The sequence below is a fragment of the Thamnophis sirtalis genome, unplaced genomic scaffold, assembly GCF_051295495.1.
Source record: "Thamnophis sirtalis isolate CommonGarterSnake01/CBP01778 unplaced genomic scaffold, rThaSir2_p1.2 scaffold_4, whole genome shotgun sequence".
NCBI lineage: Eukaryota > Metazoa > Chordata > Lepidosauria > Squamata > Natricidae > Thamnophis > Thamnophis sirtalis.
The window spans coordinates 54,116,709-54,136,329 of NW_028261384.1; the positions used below are offsets into that span (position 1 = coordinate 54,116,709).

Genomic DNA, 19,621 nt, shown 5'->3' on the forward strand with positions numbered 1-19,621 from the left:
GTCCCCACCTTTGCATCAGGCAGTTTCTTCAACCCTCAGCTGTGATGCGCTTTTGCAAAATAAGTGGGTGGGTGGGCAGCCACTGTTGTTACTCATGTTGTTGCTGAGCTGCTGAAGAGCCATGCTCATGCTGGTGATCCAGAGGGCAGGGGGAAGAAGTTTCTCTTCTGCCTTACAACCTCCTCTCCTCCTCCTTTACCAAAAGCAAGATGCAGCTAGCAGAGAAAACCCCATGTGGCCAAGGTACCCCATTTTAAAGTTGAGCCCCTTTTTTGTGCCAAGCGGGAAGGGAGCCTAACCAAATGAGGAGGTGAAGAGTCGGGTGGAGGAAGGTGGAAACCCTAATGAGGGCTGCCTGCTGCCAACTATAAGCCAGGTTGATCAAGGGAGCGTGCTGCTGCAAGAAGCCATGCTGCTGCTCCAGGAGCTGCGTTGCTCTGCTGGGTTCTGGGGACTTCTGCCCCTTGTGCCGCACTTTGCAGCCACCGGCGTGGACCTCTATGGGGTGCTGGAAAACCTGGTTCTGGGAATTCCCCCCCAAAAAAGGACCGACCACCCATCGCTCCGGTTCTACCGTCCAGTCTCCAACCTCCCCTTTGTGGGGAAGGTTGTTGAGAAGGTGGTGGCCTTTCAGCTCCAGCGGTCCTTGGAGGAAGCCAGTTATCTTGATCCATTCCAGTCTGGCTTCAGGCCTGGCTACAGCACAGAAACCGCTTTGGTCGCATTGACCGATGATCTCTGGAGAGCCAGGGATGGAGGCTATGCCTCCATCCTGGTACTCCTTGACCTCTCTGCGGCTTTCGATACCATCGACCATGGTATCCTTCTGCGACGACTGCGGGAGGTGGGGGTGGGAGGCACTGTCTTACGGTGGTTCTCCTCTTACCTCTCGGACAGGTTGCAGTCAGTGTTAGTCGGAGGGCAGAGATCGACCCCTAGGCCCCTAACGTATGGGGTGCCGCAGGGTTGGGTCCTGTCCCCCCTACTTTTTAATATCTTCATGAAACCGCTGGGCAAGATCATTCGGCGGCACGGGATAAAATACCACCAGTATGCGGATGATACACAGTTGTATCTGTCCGCCCCGTGCCAACTCAATGAAGCGATGGACGTGATGAGCCAGGGCCTTGAGGCTGTTAGAGACTGGATGGGGGTTAACAAGCTTGTACTCAAGCCAGATAAGACCGAGTGGCTGCTGTGCTTCCCTCCCACTAATTGGCCAAGTGTTCCATCTCTCAGGCTGGGGGGGCCAAATACGACACCCCTCAGATAGGGTCCGCAACTTGGGAGTCCTCCTGGACCCACAGCTGACTTTTGAACACCATTTGTCAGCTGTGACCAGGGGGGCATTTGCCCAGGTTCGCCTGGTGCACCAGTTGCGTCCCTACCTGAACCGGGAGGTTCTCACAACAGTCACTCGTGCCCTTGTGACCTCTAGGCTGGAGTACTGCAATGTGCTCTACATGGGGCTGCCCTTGAAGAGTATTCAGCGACTTCAGCTGGTTCAGAATGCAGCCGCGCGAGCGATCGTGGGTGCACCTCGTTTCACCCACGTAACACCTATCCTCCGCAAGCTGCACTGGCTGCCTGTTGATCTCCGGGTGCGCTTCAAGGTGCTAGTTGTCACCTACAAAGCCCTTCATGGTATTGGATCTGGGTACTTGAGAGACCGCCTACTGCCAATTACCTCCACTAGGCCAATAAGATCCCATAGATTAGGCCTCCTCCAAATTCCATCAGCCGGTCAATGTCGACTGGCAACTACCCGGAGGAGGGCCTTCTCGGTGGCTGCTCTGACCCTATGGAACGAACTCCCCGTGGAGATTCGTACCCTCACCACCCTCCAGACCTTCCGCATAGCCCTTAAAACCTGGCTGTCCCGACAGGCCTGGGGCTAAAGATTTCAACCCCACCCGAATAGTATGACTGTTGCGCTTTTTAACGATGTATTGTCTTCATGTGTGTAACTTGTTTTGTCCTTCCCTCCCCCTGAATTGTGAGCTGCCCTGAGTCCCCTCAGGGAAAAGGGCGGCATACAAATAAAGTATATTCTATTCTATATTCTATTCTATTCTTGCGGCTTTTGGGGGTTTTCTTTTTAAAAACGCCTCTCCAGACGATCTTGAAAACCTGTGAGGTTGCTTTGAGAGCAGGGCAGACGGGCAGCATTCCCCCCTCCCCAGGCATCTGCAACCTCAGAGCCTGCAGCAACTTGCCCAATAAAGGCAATTAAGAGCTTCTCACACTCGTGAGAAGATTTTCTTTACTGTGCAAAGTCTTGCTTTAAGGCTGCAGGCACACAGGGATGAGGGGGAATGCTGCCCGTCTGCCCCCTCCCAAAGCAACCTCACAGGTTTTCAAAATCATCTGAAGAGACGTTTTTAAAAGAAAACCCTGAAAAAGCTGCAAGATCTGGAGAGACGGTTGATCGGTATTTTTTTGGGGGGGGGAATCCCCAGAACCAGGTTGCCCAGCACCCTGAAGAGCTCTGCACTGGGCTCCAGAGGCTGCAAAGCGTGGCATGAGGGACAGAAGCCCTCAAACACAGCTGGGCGCCTAAGCAAAGGAGGAGATGGAGAGCTGGGTGGAGGAAGGGGGAAACCCTAGTGGGGGCTGCCTACCACCAACTCGACTCCACACAGAGCGGGCTACAGAGGGTGCCATAAGGCAGGTTGATCAGGGTGGTGTGCTGCTGCAAGAAGCCACACGTTACTGCTGGAGCTGCGTTGCCATGCTGGGTTCGGGAACTTCTGCCCCTTGTGCCGTGCTTTGCAGCTGCCAGAGCCCTGCACAGACCTTTTTAGGGTACTGAGCACCTGCAGCCTGCTCTGCATGGAATTGAGCTGGCAGGCAGCCCTTGCTAGGATTTCCCCCTTCCTCTGTCCAACTCTCTGTCTCATCCTTTGCTTAGACTCCTGGCTGGGTTCGAAGGCTTTTGCCCCTTGTGCCACGCTTTGCAAGCATGGTGAGGCGGGGAGAGAGGTCAAGCAGCAACTAGGTGGGCGGGGGGAGCGAGCTGGGGGAGAGGCCAAGGGAGGGAGCATTACGGTACGGTGCCACTGGACCAAAGGGTACAGAAAGGCACAGTAAATTTCACCATCCGGTACGCTCATCTGATAGATAGCATTGTTGAACTGAAAAGACCCAGAATACACCCATGCAGAATAAACGAAATTAATATTCAATCCACTGACAATTATTTTAGTTCCTACTTATGGGACTCACTATCGGTGGTTCTCCTCCTACCTCTTGGACAGGTCGCAGTCGGTGTTGGTTGGAGGGCAGAGATCGACCCCTAGGCCCCTTAAATATGGGGTGCCGCAAGATTCAGTCCTGTCCCCCCTCCTGTTTAACATCTACATGAAGCCACTGGGTGAGATCATTCGGCGGCACAGGATAAAATAATACCAATATGTGGATGATACACAGTTGTATCTGCCCGCCCCGTGCCAACTCAGTGAAGCGGTTGACATGATGTGTCAGTGCCTGGAGGCTGTTAGGGTCAGGATGGGTGTGAACAAGCTTGCACTCAATCCCGACAAGACCGAGTGGCTGCTGTTTTTCCCTCCCAATAATTGGACTTGTATTCCAACTCTCAGGCTGGGGGGTGAAATTATACGCCCCTCAGACAGGGTTCGCAATTTGGGAATCCTCCTGGATCCACAGCTGACTTTAGAGCATCATTTGTCAGCTGTGACCAGGGGGACATTTGCCCAGGATCGCCTGATGCACCAATTGCATCCCTTCCTGAAGCAGGAGGCACTCAGAACAGTCACTCACGCCCTTGTGACCTCAAGACTGGACTACTGTAATGCGCTCCACATGGGGCAGCCCTTGAAGAGCATTTGGAGACTGCAGCTTGTCCAGAATGCAGCCGCGTGAGCGATTGTGGGTGCACCTTGGTACTCCCACGTCACACCTATCCTCTGTGAGCTGCACTGGCTGCCTATTGGACTCCGGATGCATTTCAAGGTGCTAGTCATTACTTTTAAAGCCCTACATGGTATCGGACCTGGGTACTTGAGAGACCGCCTTCTGCCAATTACCTCCTCACGACCGATTAGATCCCACAGATTAGGTCTCCTCCGGATTCCATCAATTAGCCAGTGTCGATTGTCGACCCCCCGGGGGAGGGCCTTCTCTGTGGCTGCTCCGGCCCTCTGGAACGATCTCCCCATGGAGATTCGGACCCTCGCCACCCTTCAGGCTCTCTGCAAAGCTGTTAAAACCTGGCTGTTCCAGCAGGCCTGAGGGTGATGAGTTCCGAGCCCCACTCAAATTGTTGCGACTGTTGATGAGTTTTTAAGCTGTTTGTATTTGTCTGTCTTTTCATTTTTTGTATTTCCCCTTTCCCCTATTTAGTTTGTTAGCCGCCCTGTCCCCTTGGGGAATAGGGCGGCATACAAGTTCAATAAAACTAAACTAAACTCACTCAAGGTTACTAGATTTCCAACAGTCAAAATCAGAACATGTTAATTTATATAATGTTAGTAGATATAGTTCATACTTTTTTTAATGAAAATTATCAGTACTTTTGATCAGTGACGTTATCAAAGTAAACAAACCCATGTGCTGATTACATCACCAGATCATGCCCATAAGCGGAAGTGACGTGCACAGCCGCCACCCTCTGGATGTGACATGCATAGCCTTCCTCCCTGGCTGGGATGTGCATAATTGACCGGACGTAGTGCAGGAATCACAAGGTCATAACCCTAGCCGGATATGTTGTATTGGCCTAAGCCCACCATCATGGGCTAACAGATAAGGTGTTGTGCAATATCCTAGCCCTATTTTTTCAGATAAGACATGTTGAAACTTACCCCATCATGAAAGATGCCAAGACTCTGTGTACATGATTAGTTAACCCTAGATTAATTCTATGGACATTCAAGGGGGGAGGGGGGTTATGAAATAAAAAATGTTTTTTATTTGTAATCATTCTCCTAAGGGCTGCATTTAAATCCACTTTTTTTCCCTAGAAGGTATTTATTTCTAGGCAATGCTGGTTTTAATTTTTGTGGAGACGGGTCTGCATTTAACCATTTTTTCTCTAAAGAGTATTTATTTCTAGGTAGATTGAAGCCCACCTGCAGGAAAAGACAAGGAATATTAACAGGAATTAAAATGTTCACAATAGGCAACCCGCCAGGTTGCATGCAGGGGATGCCTTGTTCAGGCATGCCTGGGAAATGCCCGGGGGCATGTCACACCCACCTGCCAACCTTACCCACTGTGATTCTGGGCATGTGCAAGAGACATGTGTGGGACATGCCCAGGCATGCCTTACCCACCCACCCACCCAGCCCACTCCCCTGTGATTCTGTGCATGCGTGAGAGCCATGCCAGGGGCATGCCTGGGCATGTCATACCTCCCATGATTCTGGGCATGTGCAAGGTTCACTTGTCATTACAAGAGCTGGTTAGTTTGCCTTAATTTCAGCAGTCTCTTGAAGATGGCAACCTCAGATGGAGATTTGTTTGATATAAATTTGACCCCCAAACCTCCCAGTCATGGGCATAGAATAAGAAAAAGACCTGGCTACAATGATGAGAATGAACTTATAAAGCCTTGTTATTGCAGGTTCTGCAAAATATCAAATGGTAAGTCAATATAAAAATTAAGAAAACAGTATTTTTGATTTAGTTGAAACACCTCAATCTAATTCTACCTTATTTCCTGTTTTAGAAACAGTGGAGCCTCAAAATGTCAGCATGCCGCAAGTTCTGAAAGCGTGTGTTATTAAAATAATACATCATTGTTTAATGGGATGTTTAAAATCAGACGATAATGTGGATGGAAACTGTGAAACAGAACTTATTAACAGCTTATGTATTCAGCTTTCTATGCCACATGTTCTCTGGGTCATCATCAGTATTACTGACAAAGTGAATAAATTTATTTCATACTTGGTGATCTCAAGACATTCATACAGTGTATTGAGAAGAGTCATAATCCGCTGTCATAAATGTCAAAGATTGAAGCTGAATTGCCATTGGCTCTGAAGAGGATCATATGCCAGAGTGTATCAGAAATTAATTACAAGAAACTGTTAAAGCTATGAAATTTATAATAAAATGTGCTTTACAAAACACATGAAAGGTGTATTATGGTTTTTTTTTCTTTTGGTGACCCTTCTGTTTAACCTTGTCAGATGTTAAATACAGAGATACAGTTTAATTAAAGCTCATGTGATATTATTCATTCAGGATTTCCTATGCTGGTTGCGGGGGCCTGGCCAGTGTTTGCAAAAGGTGGAAGAACTCCTCTTTTCTGATGTGATTAATTTGTGATGTCACTAGGGTGTATAAAAGTAGGGGCCGATACTTGTCTAGTCATGTTTACTGGTTTCTGGCATAACCATACCTCTGGAGCAATTTGAACTGCTAAGAAGACCCCTATTCAGAATGGAAGCTACTATTGTAAGTAATTTTATGCCTAATTTTGAAACACTTAGATGCAAAATGGTTTTTATAGAGTTCTTGTCTGCCTGCTTGCTTGTTTGATTGATTGAATATTTTCTTTCACTAGAATGAATGGACAGATTCAGAATGTTTGATGGGGGCTACAATTGTAAGTAGTTTTATGGCTAATTTTTTTTGAAACACTGACCCCTCTTAGATGTAAAATGTCTTTATAACATTCTTGCTTTCTTGCTTGCTTGTTTGTTTGTTTGACTGCTTGCTTGTTTGTTTGTTTGACTGTGTTTTTTTTTTACTAGAATGAATTGACAGACTCAGAATGTTTGAGGGCATATGAAGGTATTTATCTTTCATACTTTCATATATTTAGATTCTTATAAACATTCTGCAACAATTCTGACTATTGTGGGAGGGTTTTTTTTCCTCCAGAATGGGAGGATGATCAGCCATTCGTGGATCTCACTATTCCCGCAGAACCCCAGGGGTCCCAGCAAAACATGACCCCTCAGCCTTCCACAAGCCACACAACACGAATGATATTAGGAGGTATAAAATCTAGCATTTTATCCAACTACAACTCTATTAGTATTATTTTTAGAAACTAAAGATGTGTGTGTGCATGTGTGTGTGTGTGTGTGTGTGTGTGTGTGTGTGTGTGTTTATGTGTGTTGGCATTATTTTATTAGGAATGTTGGTGATAACTTTTTATTTGTTTGCTGGTTTGTTTAACCAGAGCCGTTTTGCAAAAAAGCAAAAATGCATGGCTCCAGACTTCCTGCATCCCCAGCAGACAGTGTTAGTTGTGTTTCTATGATTGTCTCTCAACCAGAAGAAGATACATGTCATTCTATGTCCAAGCTACAATCCCCTAGCTTTGCAAACTCTCAGAATATGAACAATGTTTATCTGGATATGGTGCAGGCATGGGAGAATCCTATCCGAAATTTCAGAGCTGTGGAATACTATCAGCGATACAGATTTGTTAATCTTGTCCAAATCCGATCTTTTGTAGTTGCTATAGATGCTATTCATAATGTATTACAGATTCTTTTGAATAATGTAGCTATAAACAAAGGCCCAAATGATTTTGTTCAACTCCGGTTGGATGCAGAGGGGTTAAACCATCCTCTCTTTTCTCTTAGGAAGTGTGTGAATGATTTAAATGCTGATGATTTTCTGACCAGTGTTGAAAATCTGCTTCAAAGTAAGGCTGAGATATTGGGGTGGTGTTAATTTGCAATTAGTGGTTACCAATGTGAAGAACAAGGGAAGAGGGCTTAGGAAGTTAAACACTATGCTGCTCACCAGAGTACTAGAGAAAAAAAGACAGCACCTAGTAGATTTCAATGTGGAAGGTGAATTTCTTTGTTTTGCTAGCTGTTTACTCTGTCTGATTGGTGGTGATGTTAGAAATCAAGAAATTATTACCAGGGCCAGGGAACTTCACAGCAGACTGGGTATTTCCACAGAAAACAGGATTGACTTTTCTCAGATACACATCTTTGAAAAACACTTAAGGGTCACTATAAAGATCTTGTTTTATATGCAGAATGGGTGGCGTTTTTTGCCACAGGTCGCGTGCAGCAAGAAAAAATAGTATTTATATTATTACATGACAAGCATTAATATGGCATCAAAAATATCAAGGGCTTTCTGGGTGAACGCTATTTCTGTAAATTCTGCCACATGCCTTGCCACCACAAATTTAGTCATGGCTGTCAATATATTTGCAGAACTTGCCTAAAGCAAGAATATCAGCAGGTTGAGGCGGAGAAGATGCGCTGCTGTAGGTGCAAAGTGCCTTGTCGGTCTAAGGAATGTGTTGAAAGACACACACAACTCGCTAAGGAGGGAAAAGTTGACTGTAAGTATAAAGAATATTGTGAAACATGTGGGGGGTTTATGTCTTTACCCCCCACAAAAAGTGCAAGGAAGTCAAGTGTGGGCAGTGCTCTGAGAAGGTTGAAAGCTTGGAAGGTCATTTATGCTTTCTAAAATCGTTGGACTGACCACGAATTGGCGAAAGATACATCATTTATTATTTTAAATGCTGCCAAGAAACAGGCACACGTATACCTAATTATACATGCACCAGGGATATGTTGAAGGATGAGGATGATAAAGATTTTGTGAGGTGGGATTGTTATGGTGTTAGATGCCTGGAGGAGTTTGTAAAGAAATTTATAAATCATAAGTTTAAAAGATGTACTTTTATCGCTCACAACTCCAAAGGTTATGACAGGTACCTAGTACTGAGGCAGCTGATCCATGAAAAGGTTAGGGTTCAACTTATAAGTCAGGGGGGGGGGAACTTCTGTGTATTACCCTTCCAGATTATAAGATTCAGTTTATTGATTGCCTCTCATTTTTACCACTTAAATTATCCAAATTACCCAAAGCTATGGGGTTTCAAGGCTGCAAAGGATATTTTCCGCCACTTGTTCAATACAATGGCCAAACAAAACTATGTGGGACCACTCCCTGAAACCAAGTATTACAGCCCAGAAACCATGGCACACTGCTAATAGAGGTACTGTGTTTAAACTAAAGAAAGCCCTGACTTACTATTGCAGAGAGGATGTAGATATATTAAGAGAGGCCTGTATTCGATTTAGGGATCAGGTGATGAAAATGACTGAGCGTGAGCACCACAGTGGAATCGCGGGGGGGGGGGGTATTGTTGAGGAGATTCAATGCATTGACCCCTTCCAATATATCACATTGGCATCTGTTTGCATGGCGCAGTACCTGTTCATGTATTTGAAAAGAAATACCATTGCTTTAGATCCTTTGGACTATTATCACAATACGTAGAAAAGGTATTCAGCTCCAGAGATGCAGTGGTTGTTGCATATAGAGCACACTGAGAAGATCAATATTCAACATGCTCTGAAGAGCAGTGAAAAGAAAGTGGGCAAATATTTTTTGGATGGTTTTGCTGTCATAAATGGAACCCCCACGACTTTTGAATTTCACGGCTGTTTTTTTCATGGGTGCCCTGTCTGTCACTCTGAAAGAGACTTCAACAAATTACTTCATTCAACATATGGTAGCCTGCACAACCATACTAGGATTAAGGAAGAGTACCTCAGGGCACAGGGTTATGCTGTGTGCTGCATCTGGGAACATGAATGGCGGGCTATGGTGAAGGATGACACCTCTTTGAAGCAGTTTCTAGTTGAGAATAAGCTCCCAACTCTTTTGAATCCTCGAGATGCTTTTTTGGTGGTAGAACAAATGCTACATGCCTGTACTACAAACCAAAACCTGGTGAACAAATCTTATACTACAATTTCACCAGTTTGTACCCTTTTGTGAATAAGACCAAGGGGTATCCAATTGGGCACCCTCAAATCATCTATCAAAACTTTGGGGACATAAAGCAATATTTTGGGTTAGTCAAAGTCAAAATGTACTCGCCAAGGAATCTCTATTTCCCAGTCCTACCTCACAAATCAGGGGGCAAATTAATGTTTAGTTTGTGTGCAACCTGCACAGAAAAACTGCAAACCTCCCCCTGTAAACACAGTGATGAGGAAAGATCTCTGACTGGGACATACTGTTGAATTGAATGTAGCCTTAGAAAAAGGTTATAGAATTGTTGAAATCTACAAGATCTGGCATTTTGAAAGAACATCAAATGAGCTATTTTCAGGATATATGAACATGCATCTCAGGCAGAAACAGGAGGCCAGTGGTTACCCTGACTGGTGCAAAACAGATCAGGATAAAGAGCAATATATTCAGGATTATGAAAAGATGGAAGGTATTCGCTTACAACGTGACCACATTGAAGTAAATCCTGCTAAAAGACAGATTGCCAAACTCTTTTTAAATTTGCTGTGGGGCAAGTTTGGTCAGAGTACCAATCACCTGACCACATCCATGGTGACAAACCCTGAGGATTTATTCAAATATCTTTTTGTACCCTATTATGATGTTTCCTCATGTGAGTTTGTGGATACAGAGACAGCCGTCGTGACATGGAAAACAGCCAAGAACCACCCCACCAAATCCACATGCACTAATATATTCATTGCCAGCTTTACGACCACTTATGCACGGCTGGAATTATACAGACTACTGGAGAGGCTGGGTGATAGGTGTCTGTACCATGACACTGATTCAGTCATCTTTGTAAGTAGAGAGGGGGCGTGAACACCCCCTTTGAGTGATTATTTAGGACAACTGTCAAGCAAAATTCCACCAAACACTACGATAACAGAGTTTGTTGCAGCCGGCCCCAAAATGTATGCTTATGCTTTGTCCAACAGTGAAGCCGTGGTAAAAGTGAACGGAATCACACTAAATTGTGGTAATAGCAGTAAAGTTAACTTTGACAGTTTGAAAGATTTGGTAGATCATTATTGTCTGTCTGATGCAGAGAGAAAAAAAGAGATCAGGGTAGAATAGTTGGGGATTTTCAGGGTTAAGAAACAGTGAACCCTAGAAACGAGGGTCCTCCGAAAAACTCTAAAAGTAGTGTATAATAAAAGGTTATTAAAGAGTGAGGATTACTGTACACTGCCTTACGGCTATTAAGGATTATGGAAAAAATTGCACATTTTGTACACCCTTTTTCCTGTATTATAAGTGGACCGTCCAATTCTGGCAAATCTTTTTTTATCAAACAAATGTTAGAACATGGCGATGGGGTATTGTCTCAAAGTCCTCAAAATATTGTATGGTTTTATAGCTGTTGGCAACCTCTGTACAAAGAACTGCTTAATAAATTCCCTTATATTAAGTTTATGGAAGGTCTTCCGTCTTCTTTTGAAGATGATGTTTTGTTTCTGCCAAATCAAATAACTCTAGCTGTGATAGATGATCTCATGGAACCTGCTGGTGACAGTGACCAAATAGAGAAGGCTTTTATACAGTACGTTCATCACAGAAACCTGAGCATTATTCTCATACTACAAAACCTGTTTTTTTCAAGATAAGAAAATGAGGACAATCGCTCTGATTTCCAAATATTTGGTTTTATTTAGAAGCCCCCATGATCAAATGCAAATTATCACACTGGCCAGGCAGATGTATTCCACCAACACAAAGTATTTTTTAGAAGTATTCCAAGATGCCACTCACAAACCACACGTGTACCTATTAGTAGATTTGTCAGCCACCACTCCAGAATCCTATAGACTAAGAACAGGACTCTTCCCCCCTAATTGGCCTACTGTTTACACCAGTGGTAGTCAACCTGGTCCCTACCGCCCACTAGTGGGCGTTCCAGCTTTCATGATGGAAGGTAGGGGTTTGCTATAACTCTGCTTTATAAATTTTATAAAGTAAAATTATTTCCCTACTTTATAAATCACCATTAATATGGAACTGGTGGGCAGCTAGAAAATTTTACTACTAACAGAGTTACAAAAGTGGGCAGTAGGTATAAAAAGGTTAAGTACCTCTGGTTTACACAATGAAAAAGAAGAGTAAAAAGTTGTAGCCTGGTTATCTTAGCACTAGTTCGTTTAAGATGTCAGAGAGATTACATAGAAATTGGGAGCTTTTAAAAATCTTAGTAATGGCTGGACCAAGACAGAGAAAAGCCATCTTATACAATGCTAATAATGACCTGGTGGGGTCAATAGCAGAAATAGCACTGAACACCCTAAAAGGAAATCTTCCTCTGAAACCTTCACAATTCCGGTCTCTAAAGAGTAAGAAGGGTGTCATTAAAAAGCTGAGTGATAGTAAGGTTTCACTGAAAAAGAAGAAGCAGATCATACTTCAGTTGGGTGGTTTTATAGGTCCCTTACTAGGGACGGCTATTCCTCTGTTGACTAGTTTGTTAGCAGGATAAACCATGGACCATGCCAAGAAAATGTATCTGGTGTCACGTCATCAGATGGAGCAGCTACAGGGTAGGACATCTAATATGGGGACTACCGCCACTAACCGGTTGGATGATGAGATGTGCAATATCCTTCAGAGGCATGATTTGAATGAGGATGACAAGATTAAGCTCTACAATTCTGTACTGCAGAGGTATCTAAGACTGACCAGGCAAAATGAGTCTGAAAAGGACAAACTGAATCTCATTTATCCACCGGGAGAGCCTCAGCCACTTCCAACATTACCAGAACAGCCACCACATCCAACTCCACAGGACACAGCTATGGATGATACCCTAAGCGGTGTGAGCGCTCGTTATAGGAAAAATGCAGAACTTTTGCTGAACAAAATGAAACAACACCAGGACGTCTCAACCTGGGATGGTCACGGTACCTTTTTATACAAAGGTATACCTATTCCTGGTACTAATATTTTAGACGTGGTGAAAGGCGCCTTGCAACACTGAGCCCCTACTGAGAAGTGGAAACCTAAAGGATGGGATGATTTTATGAATGCTATGGCTGAGGTGAATGTTCCAACTTCTGTGTTGGGGTCTACTGCTGTTAAAGAGTAAATAGAAAAGTTGAAAGATACTCTGGTTGTTTAGGATGAAACTGCTGCTAGCCCTGACTCTGTTATGACAGCACCTTTTGGGGCTCAGAAGCTTATGTTTACAGGCACCCTTATGTTTACAGGCACCCATTAGCTCTTGGACAATAAAACCTAGAAGTCGGCTCAGGTTTGGTGACTGGCTCAATTTTTGAAATGAATAAAAACACAGTGATACACGTAAAAACATTTAAGTCTTTTTCTTTATTTTATAGTAAGGCATGCATGCCTGCATGCACTGGTGATGGTTACAGGGTCCAAGCCCCCTCCCCAACCTTTATAGTTTTTACAAACAGCTTTACCATTTGATCATTTTTAATATCGGCATTGGAGTACATCTTTAAAATATTTTCATAGGTCACTCCTTTAGTACGGTTCAGTAGAAAAAATGCAATGTTGTCCGCAGGTCACAGCACTGGGGTGTTGCAGTTGGCATTGGTGAAATGTGTACTTCTCAGCTTGCTGCTCAAAAACACCACTATGGAGCCAGGAAAGTCATGGCTATCCGGAGGTCTTCCATAAGAATAAAAAAATTCACCATATCTGGGAGATGGGAAGTAGAGGCCAGCCAGTATTCGCCAGGAAGAGTATGAGGATGGGTATTTACGATTAATCCAAAATATCTTTTGGGGATTTGTCTTTGGGGTGTCACAAGGATAGACCCCTAGAAAGGCAGTATTTCCAGAGAACAAGTGGAGGAGCTGCTGCATATCCATACTCACATATAATCAAAAAGTACATTCCTTGTGTGGCTTATTTCAATAAGATTTTCAAAGATTGCATACAGTATCATGTTAACGGTGTTGGGGAGGATCTGTGCAAATCTAATTTCGGCTCTGTGGTTACCGCTCCTGATCAATGAATAGTACTCAGAGCATCCCTGATCAGGACTCAAGTCAAAACAATACGAAGTATACCCTCGGTTAAACTCTTCCCGGCTGATTAACATCGGTCTGTCTTTCATGCCTTTGCGCATGCCCAAGATGGTGTCCTGTCGCGTTTGAGGAGAGCTTTGGGGAGATGATTGCCCTTCTTGGGGCTTGCAGAGGGTACCCTATCCCATCGTTGGTTCCAGGTCCAGCTATGAGAACTTCCTGGGACCTTGGGGTTACCCTTGAGCTGCGATTTTCTGCCTCATAGCCGGAACATTGTGAGTGAAATGGGGCGGTTGGTGGTGAAAGGAGAATGAAGAGCATCGGCGCTGCCGGTGTGGGTGTGGTCAGCGGTGGCAACAGGATGCCCAGCCTGGGGTCTCTGCAGCTGGCATGGGTGTGGTCGTCATTGTCGGGACGCCTGACCTGGGGTCTCTGCAGCCGGCATGGGTGTGGTCAGTGGCAGCGGTGGTGGGACACCCACCTTGGGATCTCAGCAGCTGGTGTGGGTGTGGTCAGCAGCAGCAGCGGCAGAACGCCCGGCTTGGGATCTCTGCAGCTGCCGCTCCCCACACCGTGGTGTTATCCTGATTGCTCCCCCCTCTTCCTTGCTTATGGACATGATAAATTGGATCAACAGGGAGTGGCTGAGGCAGCTGGCATGGATATTGATGCCAGCAGAAGATAACTTCGGTAGTTGGCATGGGAGCGGTTGGAGTGAGGAGGTCCTTCATTGTGGCCCCCTCCAGTATCATCGCTGTTGCCTGGACCACCATACTGTGTCATTTGGCCATTTGACCCCTACTCTTGTGACAATATGGACTGGGTCAATGGAATGTAACCTTGGCGATGGATAGGAGTGCAGCTGACGTGGACGGAGTTTAGCTGCTGGAGTTGTTGAAGTTGGAGCAGCAGCTGCTGCCACCACTGTCCTCATCACCGCCATTACTGGCCGCTTCACCACCTTGCAATTCATCATCTGCTGTGATTTTGACATCTGGCCGTTATTCTTACATATTGTCCTTAACACTGACCATTGTTATGATGGACATAAGCTTCCCGCTATCCGCTTGAACACTGTCAGCTGCCCCCCCCCCCCCATGGATATATCATCTCCTCATTCCATCTCTCCATGATGTCAGCCTGTTTGGTTGTTGCCACACTCTCCTCTATGTTACACTGCAACAGAACTTTATTCCTTTCGGGAACTCCCCCTTTCCCGGGGATGGCCTTCGTGCCTATCAAGATGCTTCCTTAATGATGGATCTTGGGATCCTGAGAGGTGGCATGCGAAGAAGAGACTTCTTAGGGTTTTTTTTACAGGGGTTTTAAATCAAATTTTAAGGGGGAGGTAATTCGGATGGCTCAGACAGGCTTGTGGGGGAGTCTGCCAGGGCACAGGCCAGAGCTAACTAATGGGCATGGGTCAGGAGTGCTAGGAAGGGTTGGGATTCCGGGGGAGACATTAAGCCATTCCATTGGGGGGTTCACCATCTCCACTGTTTGTGGGAGAGGAGATATAGTGGGGGCCGAGGGCCAAATTATGTTCGGGGGACGCGGGTTCCCTGTTCAAGAGCGTTTGTGCGTTCTGACCCTTATCACCCTTCTCACACCCCTGGGTGCTCGGGATTACAGGACCCTGGTCTCCAGCTGGTGTGGGGGGGGCGTGACCAGAGGGACCTTTTGCCAGGTTCGCCTGATATGTCAGTTGCGCCCCTCCCAGGATCGGGATGCTCTGTGCACAGTCACTCATGCCCTCGTTGTTTCTCGCCTGGACTACTGTAATGCTCTCTACATGGGGCTGCCCTTGAAGAGCACCCGGAGGCTTCAACTGGTCCAGAATGTGGCTGTGCGCTTTATCATGGGGGCACCTAGGTGCTCCCATGTTGCGCCCCTTTTAGGCTGCCTGCACTGGTTGCTGGTTGTCTTCCGGGCAGTGTTCCCTCTAAGGTGTGCGCCTGTGTGGCTGCACACATAATATGGAAACACCGCGCAGCAGTTTCCAAGTGCCGCGCATGATTTTCAATGTTACACTTCCTGTTAGATGAGAGGCCACTCTCCGCTCCCGGCGCTAACTTTTGTGGTCCTGGGCTTTCTTTGCATAATGGTTGGAGTCCCTGCCGATTCTGCTCCAAGCTGCGGAAATCCAGGCTGATTTATTTCACAGAAGTTATACCTCTCCACTCTCGGGGCGGAGGCAGGGAAAGTTTTGCTCTGTGGTTGGTTGTGCAGCCGGACTTAGGCGGTGGGGAGAGAAAGCGGGCGTCTTCCGCCCTCTCTTGCTCACACTTGCCGGTTCCCAGGATAATCTAGAGCCAGCAGGGAATGAGCGACGGCTGTTGGCTCCCATTCGGATTGGATTGTGCCCACCCCCTCCTGGCAGAGGCTTCACTTGACTGAAGTGGGGAAGCTAATTAACCGGCCACTTTGGGGGGTTTCAGCTGGCTTTCAGGGCACAGTGGTATGGGGCACTGGGCAGAGAAGGCGCCTCTTTTCCTGTTCCTCTTGGTGTTGGCAGGTGAATCTTGGGGAGGGAGGAGGTAAAGTGGCTGCAGAAAGGGATAATGAACTGAGGTGGAGGGGGAGATTTTAGTGGGTGTGAGATCATGCTTTTTGCAAGACTGAGGGTGACGGTCTGGAGCCCTCAATAAAGTAGTAAACAATGAACACTCCCTGCCCCCTCCCTCCTTAGCAATGAATTAAAAACATTTATCTTGAGTTTTCACATTTCAGTAAAACGATAAAAAAAATGGGTATTCGCGACGGCTCCTTTAAGAGGTGCATGTAATGATTGTGAACTTTCCAGTTGAAAGATTTTTAGGAGAGGGAGAGGGAATGTTATCTTTTTTGTTCCTGGTGTGTTTTGGGGAATGTCTCCCCCAGTATGGAATACTCAGTTTTTGCGCACAACATGCAAAATACTAATTACTATCAATTACTTAAATGTCTTTAAAAAGCATAATCACTTACCCTATTTATTTGCCAAATCCAAATAGTTGCAAGATATACTGAGTGTCAAGAAAAATATTGAAATTAGGAGATACAAGCAACAATAATAGCTTTAGAATAATTGGTCATCCTCTGCTAAACCTAGCAGATATAAATATGAACTGTTATTCATAAATACTAGGAAAATGTCCTTTCATGAAAAATTACTTTTTCAGTTAACTCTGCCTGGCATTAGTTGTGGGAACAGAAATATTAGTTGGCCAATTCTTAAAGAGAGCACCACGAAGAACTTAAATTTTTTTTAAGAGAGCTGGGTTTTTCATTTATATTATATGTATGAACAGAATTAACACAAATTGCAGATACCAATCAAAAATAAAGAAAAAAAGGATGAAATAATGCTCATTTTTAAAAACTCAATGAAAATAAAAACAATATACCAAGAAGGTGGCATACTGGTTGTAATTTGATCTCTTCGGGGGATCCCGGGGATCCCCTATACAAGTATTTTAATATTGCAGACTTGCAATATTATAAGTTATACTGATATTATAGAACACATTAATTAAGCGGGTCCCTTGAATAAACATAACTTTGAGTTTCAAATAACACTGATTTCGTTGTTGTCTTAGGTGACATCTGTGAAAAAAATTCAGGTGCTCAGGCATGAAAATGTACCGCTCAAACACTATACTTTTCCGCTCACACTGAAAAAAAATTAGAGGAAACATTGCTTCCGGGTGCAATTTATGGTACTAATTATGACCTTCAAAGCGCTCCATGGCTTAGGCCCAGGATACCTGCGAGACTACCTACTGCCACCGGTATCCTCCCACCGCCCAGTGCGATCCCACAGTGTTGGCCTCCTCAGGGTGCCATCAGCCAGACAGTGTTGGCTAGTTACCCCCAGGAGGATAGACTTCTCTGTGGGAGTGCCTTCCCTCTGGAATGAGCTGCCTCCAAAGCTTCTTATAATTCCTGACCTCCGGTCCTTCTGACGTACCCTAAAAAGTTGGCTTTTCCAGCAAGCCGGCCTGGCCTGAACAAAATAAAATAAATGATTGATTATTGTTAATTTTAATTGAATTTCTTAAAATGTTATTGTTAATCTTAAGTGGGTTGGTTTTTTGGATACTCGATCTAATTTTTTAAAAACTTTTGTAATAAGTATTTTTTTTAATGTTGTACGCTGCCCTGAGTCCTTAGGAGAAGGGCAGCATATAAATCCAATAAACCAAACCAAACCAAACCAAGCCTGTTGCTTGCACCATCTGCATGTACTCTCTCACAAAATGACCGTGCTCATAATCAGACTGAAGAGGCTTTGCAGGGATCTGTTCACCATCACAATGCAGGGCACAAAAATTGACATTGCAGTGTTGAAAATTGAATGGATTTCTTTCATAATCCCCACTAAAAGCTGCATTGTCCAAAAACTCAATCACTAATTGTTTACGCAGTTGGCCCAGAAATATATTTTCCTGATTACACACAAGATTACTTGTGGGAATGCTGTAAACCTTCTTCCCCACTCGATCAATGGGGTATTTGGCATTGGAGGTGAGCATCTGCATGGCCAAGGTGCACTCCCAGGGCTACTTTTACACATTTTACAAAGAGAGAAGCTGCCAGGAGTTGCACTTTGTAATTCTCATTGCCATCCTTCATCACGCAAAATTCATTTCTGCTTCTTGTGATTTGACTTTCACATCTATGCCATTAATTAGCAGTCTGTCTTGAAAAAACAGATCGCTATGCAGAGGCCCAAGGAGGTCCTATTTATGACTATCGGCCATATGTCTCGCTCTCGCTTTGAAACCAGAGTTCCCAGCCGCTGTCAGTAGAGTACTCTCCATGAGGTCCGAGTCATCTTTGTAAAAAAAACCAGAAGTAAATTGGGTGCCCAACGCATCACCACCAAAGTTGAGAATCAGTTCAATTATGGCCCTATACGAATAGCAATGATGGCTCTGTGTAATGAGATGATCTCCCAAGGTAACATCCAGCTGGTTAAACAGTGATGCTATGGGGTAGCTGGCCAGGGCCACCCTTGTCCCATCATCAATATCCGACACGTCAGCTTTTACAATCTTGCAACTCACATACAGAAGGGTGCTGTTTAAATCTGTGTAATGCTCACCATGCCCTGTGATGAAAAGTTCCAGGGGGCCGTTGGGCGTTAGCGCTGATAAGGGGGGGAATCTTGATATAGGTACTGTTTTCAATACAATGTTTCAATGGGTGTAGGCGCCCATTGAAAAAGATCCAGTTCAGATTTAACACATTCCTCTGAAGCAGAATGAATAAATGACATAATGTATTAGAATATGTCTTCCTTGTCACAGGGTTTCCTCTTCTGCGCACGTCTCCTCTTGGTATGACGGGGCTTTTTCACAAGTCTTCTCTTTTTAAACGGGATATGCGGGCCCAATGCATAATTCTTCCTGGCTTTGGCCAGCCCTGATCCATCCTGCCTGCTCTCAACAACACGGGATATAAGATGCCCCGCAACATCTCTGGCGATGTTTTTGGCCGCAGATTTCGCATGCAGCTTTATGATTTCTAATCCTTGCCTCAAAAAAGGCGTTGCTTTTCAAAAAAGTCCATGGAACAACCCTCCTAAACCGGTCCCGTACATAATGGGGGCTCCTTCGAAGCCTGGAAGGCCTCCCCCAGCTTGTGCCCTGTAGTAAGCCACATAGTCTTGAGGTCTCCTGTGCTCCTTGTTTACAACCATCCTTCACTTTTCCAAGGCCTAAAATGAAGCTTGACAATCACCTTCCCATGATAAAAATGCACGGTTTTGTCCTGGTCGATTTTGATTTCTATAGTAACAGTATCGATGTTATGTTTGCTGACTGGCACATAATGTGGATGGTCATAGGTCATAGTTATGAAATCGTTGTCTTGCCCCCACACAGGCACACAGC

At 45.1% G+C, this 19,621-nt stretch overlaps 1 protein-coding gene across 3 annotated transcripts in view; it reads left to right on the top strand.

The window, feature by feature from the left end:
• Window positions 1–19,621, top strand: part of NEK11 (NIMA related kinase 11) — a 203,599-nt gene that overhangs the window by 132,580 nt on the left and 51,398 nt on the right. The window contains exon 12 of one of the 3 annotated variants that reach the window (XM_087712943.1): window positions 5,690–6,102. The exons of the other annotated variants lie outside the window; for them this stretch is intronic. Within the exon in view, the coding sequence (XP_087569069.1) occupies window positions 5,690–6,006 (317 nt within the window). The 3' untranslated portion in view covers window positions 6,007–6,102. Of the gene's footprint in view, window positions 1–5,689; window positions 6,103–19,621 lie in introns of those variants that run through there. 3 annotated transcript variants of the gene reach the window in all.